At 61.7% G+C, this 6075-nt stretch overlaps 1 protein-coding gene across 1 annotated transcript; it reads right to left on the bottom strand.

Annotated features, from left to right (window-relative positions):
- Positions 1 to 501: 501 nt before the first annotated feature.
- Positions 502 to 5850, bottom strand: HJV (hemojuvelin BMP co-receptor). The gene is made up of 4 exons (XM_074928935.1): positions 5658 to 5850; positions 3672 to 3836; positions 2216 to 2718; positions 502 to 1702 (listed from the first exon to the last, which is right to left on the bottom strand). Exons 2-4 carry the CDS (start codon positions 3766 to 3768, stop codon positions 1082 to 1084), a joined length of 1221 nt encoding a protein of 406 aa, XP_074785036.1. The 5' UTR covers positions 3769 to 3836; positions 5658 to 5850; the 3' UTR covers positions 502 to 1081.
- Between the last annotated feature and the right edge of the window lie 225 nt (positions 5851 to 6075).

Genomic DNA, 6075 nt, shown 5'->3' with positions numbered 1-6075 from the left:
ACCTTTTTGCATAAGGAAAATATTTCTTAGCATATAGAACTCTAGCTGCTTTCCTTAAAACCTCTTAAATATATTAAACATCTCATTTGGCCTCACCTCTGCATTTATGTACATCTGCTAGCAGTTCCCCTCCTCATCCATAGAGTCATACGGCTTCTTGCCAGCTCCACGTTTTCATTATTAATTCTCTTTTGCAAGTGAAACCCACAGTCTGGGCTCTTTTTGAACGGGGTTGTGACAAAGTTGGGCCCAAGAGAGAGGAATACCAAGGGGTATTTTTCCTCACTGAAACTCAACGCTGGTCCAAAGTCCAGAACTGGCTATATTGAGTCCTAGACAGGTGCCAAGACAACAAGGAAAAATAGCAACAGTAGCCTGAAATGTCAGAGACCTGACGCTCTGCAGCTCCCCACGCTGGAAATTAGCACGTTACTAATCCAGGGAGAGGCGAATACAGTGCGAGGGGGTTGGTTTTTAGCTCAGAAAGCTCAAACCTTGGTTGCGACACTCCAACAACCAGCTTAGTGCCTTGCTTGTCTCTTGGATGAGTTCGGTAGCAGCTGGGCCGAGGGGCCCCGAATCCACCAAGCAACAGTTTTGGACTGCTAAAAACTGGGGTCTGGGCTTTGAGCTCAGTATTTCTGACTCTGTAAGGTTCCCGAGTAAATTCTGCTGTAGTAAAGCTGGAAGGAAGGTGTAAAGCCAGTTTATGGAAAGGCTTTGAGGGGCAGAGAGGTTTTCTAAATGTGTCTTCACCCCGTGTCTTTCTTTTCCTTTGGTACGGGTGCAATGTCCTCGTCTTTAGAAAAAAGAAATGCATCGGAATCCAACAGAAAGAAAAAAACCTGCGATCTGCCTTCGGGAGAGGAACCAGGTGTGAGAGCCGTGGATGCAAACGGCGTCTGACCGCCGTCCATCTCCCGCGCTCCCCCCGCAGAGGTCTGGGCCTCCGGTTCCTCATTGCCGCAGCGACACTCGATCCTCGGCAAGGCCCCGCTCCTGAGCTGCCAGGCACGGGCCTTGAGTCAGCAGCTCTCTCGGGTTACCCCTCCGCACCGGCTGGACGCAATGCCAGCCAGAGTTAAAAGTGCAACAAAACAGCCCCAAGACCAGAGGTGAGGAAGAGGAGGAGGAAGGAAGAAGAGACGCGCGGGCAGCCCGCCCCAGCCTGGAAGATGTGGAGTTTCTCAGCGTTGGGAAGGAAGACCCTGGCGTCCTCCAAGGCCCCGTGAGCCGCCATGGTGAAGTTGGCGTCCCCGGAGGTCACCACGTCGAAGACGCACGACTGGAAGTAGACGTCCTCCACGGGCAGCATCTCCTTGCAGAGCGCCCGGGCCGTCTCGGCCGCCTCGCGTCCGCGGCAGCACTCGCTGCGGGAGATGCGCTGGCTGCGGGGGCAACCTCCCACGCAGAGCTGCAGGTCTTGCTCCTCCGTGAAGGCTCGCGCCACCTCCTCGGCTGCCCGGATGGAGAAGGAGAGCTGGCGGCCGGCCTGGCGGACGGCGATGGTGGTGCCGATGTACTCGGCGCGGATCTCCACGTGCCGCCCGGGGCTGCGCTCCCGGATGGCCAAGCTGCTCCCGCCCGGCCTCTCGCCCCCGTTGACCGAGCCGTCCTCGAAGGCTGCCGGGAGGTTGTCTATCTCAGCCTGGTAGACCTTCTGGTCGATGCATTCCTTCATGTTCTTGAAGATGATGGTGAGCTGCGGAGAGGAGATCGGAAGGGGTTTGATCTCGCTTGCCGGGCGTCAGAGTCGTGGCCGGGTCCCCACCCCAGGCACTGGCTATTGAGGGGAGGGCGAAGCAGCTCGCACCCCCTCTGTCCCCAAACCGCCTCTCCCACGCTGCTGCAGCCCTTTGGGGAGAGCAGCGATGTTTCCTTCTTCCCTTCCTTTGTCTCCTTCTTTCTTTAAGACCATTTAAACCACTGAAAACTGCGACGGAGCCAAGCCCGGCCAGAGTGCGTGGAGGTAACCCCAGACCACGCAGTGACCCATCCCCAGGCAGCAACAGGAGCGTTTTCAGGCCTCTCTGGTCCCCTCGAGGACCTTCATCCCGCTCGTTCCTGCAGACCTTCCTTCCTGCTCCCACCTGGGTTTAGCTGAAGCCCTTTCTGCCCTCCCCAGCCGTTTCAGGGAGGGCGAGGAGCACCCTGAGCCGTCGCTGCGGCCCGGAGGTGAACGAATTTGCTGCCAAGCCCCGTGCACGAGCGTTACCTTGCTGGTGACCGTAGCGTTGGAGCCCTTCGCCACCGGAGAGCTGGTTGCTTGCACAAACAAGTAGTCATTGTCCAAGAGAGGCCAGGAGCCCTCCACTCGGCAGGTGTGGAAGTCGTCGTGGAAAGTGCGGATGTGGGGGTCCCCGAAAGCCGCGCAGTGCTGGTAGCTGGGGGGTTGGCCATGCTTGTAGAGAAAACTCTTCTCATAGTTGCAGATATCGAGAGACTCGAAGCCCTGATGGTTGGGGGCCGGGGGCCGGGGTCGGGGCGGCGACGTGGGCCCCTCCTTGGAGCAGTTGTTCTGGATCATGAGGTCCTCGATGCCGTGGACGGCGGAGTGGTAGGCCAGGTCGCCGCGGCAGGTGCGAGCCGTCTTGCGGGTGCAGTGGGAGTAGGAGCGGAGGGCGTTGCAGTACGCCGCGTTCCTGTTGGAGCCGCGCAGGTTGAGGGTGGCCGCCACGTACTCCGAGTTGCAGCGCAGGATCTTGCACTGGGAAGAAACTGGGAGAGATGGGGAGGCTCGGAGCATCCCGCTAGGGTGGGGGGCAGCCCCTTCTCCTCCCACCACCTCCCGCAGCCTGGCCCGTCCGCGTCTCACCATGGAGACGCTTTCTGGAAGCGCTTATCTCCCCGTTTTAACGAACTCAGTGGCCAGTTTAATTGACCTGCTGCCTGAGGGGGATGAACCCGGGGTTGCCCGCTGCCGAAACAGCGCAGAGGGCGGACGCGGGGCTCAAGGGGTGTCCTGAAACAACTTGGGATGTGAGATGGTACCTGGGGCGGGAGCGCAGCCCAGAGCCAGGGCAGCCGTTGCGACAGCGGCCCTGGGACGTGGCTCAGACGGAGATTCTTCGCCCCAAGGCTTGCCAGGGGACAAACGGGAATTTCTGAGCTGGGAAACCCCTTCTTCCCATTTCAACCTTGGCCGGGCGGTCGCTCTTTCGCAAGAAGCTCGACTGCCCCAAGGACATCCTCCCCTCCAACGTGCTTTCACCGTGCTGCAAAAGCCACGTGCCGCCGCTCCCGGGGAGCTCCCGGACTCGCCGCGGCGGGGATCGTTCAGCTCATTAAGCAGAGGGGTTCCGAGGGGTGGCTGCCCTCGCGGGAGGGCGAGGCGAGGCGCTGGGATGCGAATTTGGGGTTTTGCAGGCTGCGGGTCTGCACCAAGGGGCGCTTTCGCTGGGCTTGGGCCGTGCCCCTGTCTTATGTTGGGAGCTCACGGAGCTCTGAAGGGCTCTCCCAGGGCAGGGGGCTGCGCTGGCAGGGGCTGGTGATGCTGGTGGCCGTGGTGCCTGCGGTGGGCTCAGCTCCTGCCCGAGCCTCACGGCAGCGAGGGGAGGATCATCCGCTCGCTCCGGTCCCCTCCCGGGAGCTCTGTACCCTCCCTGCGGCTCCCACAGGTGCCCTTGCCAGGGATGGGGCTCCGGCACGGCTCTGCCCCTGCGGTTCCTTACCATGCCTGCAGAAGAGGAGGAGGAAGAGAGCTCGGAGGAGGAAGAAGCCAGGGTTTTCCAGCTGCCCCAGGCTCTTACTGCAGGCGGGTTTCCCCATTCCAATCCATGCAGAGCCTGGGGGGTTGCTCACCCCTTGGCTGGTCTCGGCTTCATTCAGCGGGTCCCCTGGAAGCAAAGCGGAGCTGGGACCCGAGAGGTGCCAGCAAACACCAGCCCCTGCGGGCACGGAGCTGCCAAACCCCGCAGGAGGCGGCTTCGGAGCAAAATCCTGACGGGTTTGGGTTTTTTTTACAAACTGCTTTCAATCACTGCAGCTCTCATCTTCCACCCCGGGGCAGCTGCGGTTGGCAAAAAAAAATTAAAAGCTTCCAGCTGCCCTCGGAGAGGATCCCTGAGGGAACTCCCGGCAGGGGTGCGAGCGGCCGAGGGGAGCAGAGAGCACCCAAACTGTCCTGCGTGCCTCTGGCCTCTGCCCTCCCCGCTAAAGCGAGGGTTTGGAGCACACTGCTGGGTGATACCGGCACCCCCGGGTGATACCGGCACCCCCGGGTGATACCGGCACCTCCTGCTCCACCAAAAACCTGCGTCCAGCTTCCCTCGAAGCTGGGAAACGTGCTCCCAGCCGCGTCCCACCTTTCCCCCTAGCTGCACCAGGGCCTCTGGCTGCTCCCTGGGTGCTGGGGGGCTGAAGGAGCCGCACACACACCCCCCCCCCCTCTCCCCCGGGTGCGGCAGGGGGGGTGCAGCCACGCTCAAAGCTGAACTCCCCTTGCGCTCCGTCAGGGCTGGGGATTTGCGTTCTCGGTGGCTGATTTTCACAAGCTGGTTTGCTGGGCACTCGTTAGTCAAAGAGCCTTTTGCAAAGGTCCTTTTGAAACTGCTCTGTGTGAAATTTTTATTTTCTTTTTTTTAAATTTTTCCTCCCCTTTTAGCCTGTGGGAGGTGCCAGTTGCCAGAGGCTGATGCTGGGGGGCGATGTGTCTGTGCCTGGTCCCCCCAAGGACTCGACGCTACCGACACTGCGATTGCTCTAAGTGTGAGCTGCCACCGAGGGGGGGCAGAGCAGAGTCTGAATTCTCATCTTTTTCTCAAAAAAGAAGAAATCACAGTCCTCCCCGCCCCGTCTAGCACCTTTCAGCTCCCTTTGCCGTGGCTGCGGCCGTCAAACAACCACCATCGGTTGTACTGGCTGGCACGGTGACGCCGCCGAGGGCTGGCGGCCCCCCCGCGTTCCTCTGCCAGCAGGATTACTGGCCAACGGGGCAGATGTCCGGGGTGGAAACGTGCTCCGGCCCTGCTGGCGATGCTCTGGCTGCCAACCGCTCCTGGCAGGCGGGACGAGCTGAGCCGACCGTGCTGGAGGTGGGGGGAAAAGTGGTTTCTGCAGCCCTGAGGGGTGGGGGGGACACGAGTCCCAGAACTGGGAATTGGGCGTGTACTGGTGAAGCAGGTGCGGGCAGACCGCGTGCTCCGATCCTCCTCCGACGCCCGGGGCTTGCTGTCACATCCCACCCTACCTGGTTTTCCCCCGTTTGACCAGGCTGAGCCTCTTTCTTGGGGCTCACGGGAGCTGGTGACCCCTCAGCACGGCCAGATCCCCCGGAGGTGGCGGTGACGCGGAGGGGACCTGTCCCTGGCGCGACGCTTGGTGGATAAACAGCTGGTTAATGTGTGGCAGAGCCCGGTGGCTCCGGCCGGGGCAGGGAGAGGCCCTGCCACGGGTCCTGCAGGCAGCAGGAATTTTTTTGGGGTGTCCTGCCCCCCGCTGGGGTTGGGAGAGGCGGGAGCAGCCGTTGGAGACGCTCCACGAGCCTGAGGTGATGGGGAGGGGGCTGGCGTCTGGCTGTGCCGTCGGGGGTGCTTGGGGCACCCCGGTTCTCCTTCTGTTTGGGACCACCTGCACGTGGGACCGGGACCCTGGGGCACCCCTGGGTGCCAGCACCCAAGTCCTGCTCCTCGGCTCCTCGTCCCTGCAGCCCCACTCACCTGCATCGGCCTCCTCCTCCGGAGACGAGCTGGCTCCGGGTGCAGGGAGCTCCTTCCCGGTTGGACACAGCGGGTGCCTTGTCCTTGTCACCCAGCTCTACCCCAGGTGACAGCCACAGAGATCCACGGGCTGGCAGCCCAGAAAACGCCACCCTCGGTCCTGGGCACCTCCATGGCCTCGCAGCCCGATAAACCCCAGGGTGCTGGTGTGGAAAGCCCGGCCGGGGGCGCGGGGAGCAGACCCCACCGCAGGGCACCGCGGTCCCTGCTCTTCCTCCCCGGCTACCTTTGCTCCGTCCTCTTCCCCCCGCGGGGCAGAGGATGGGTGTTGAAATAGAGCCGCCTAAATTTAGACAGGCTAAAACCCAGCCAAGAACAACAAGCGGAGGGGGGCAGAGGGAGACAGTTTGCGCCAAGG

The sequence above is a fragment of the Athene noctua genome, chromosome 29 (genome assembly GCF_965140245.1).
Source record: "Athene noctua chromosome 29, bAthNoc1.hap1.1, whole genome shotgun sequence".
NCBI lineage: Eukaryota > Metazoa > Chordata > Aves > Strigiformes > Strigidae > Athene > Athene noctua.
Note: the sequence above shows the minus strand (reverse complement) of the source record. Positions and strands in the feature narration are given on the sequence as shown.

What these genes read in the sequence shown, in the direction of transcription:
- HJV (XM_074928935.1), bottom strand. Translation starts at nt 3,768, where the DNA reads ATGGGGAAACCCGCCTGCAGTAAGAGCCTGGGGCAGCTGGAAAACCCT. An exon ending in CCTCCTCTTCTGCAGGCATG is followed by an intron (nt 2,719 to 3,671) that starts GTAAGGAACCGC and finishes CATCTCTCCCAG; the next exon opens with TTTCTTCCCAGTGCAAGATC. An exon ending in ACGCTACGGTCACCAGCAAG is followed by an intron (nt 1,703 to 2,215) that starts GTAACGCTCGTG and finishes TCCTCTCCGCAG; the next exon opens with CTCACCATCATCTTCAAGAA.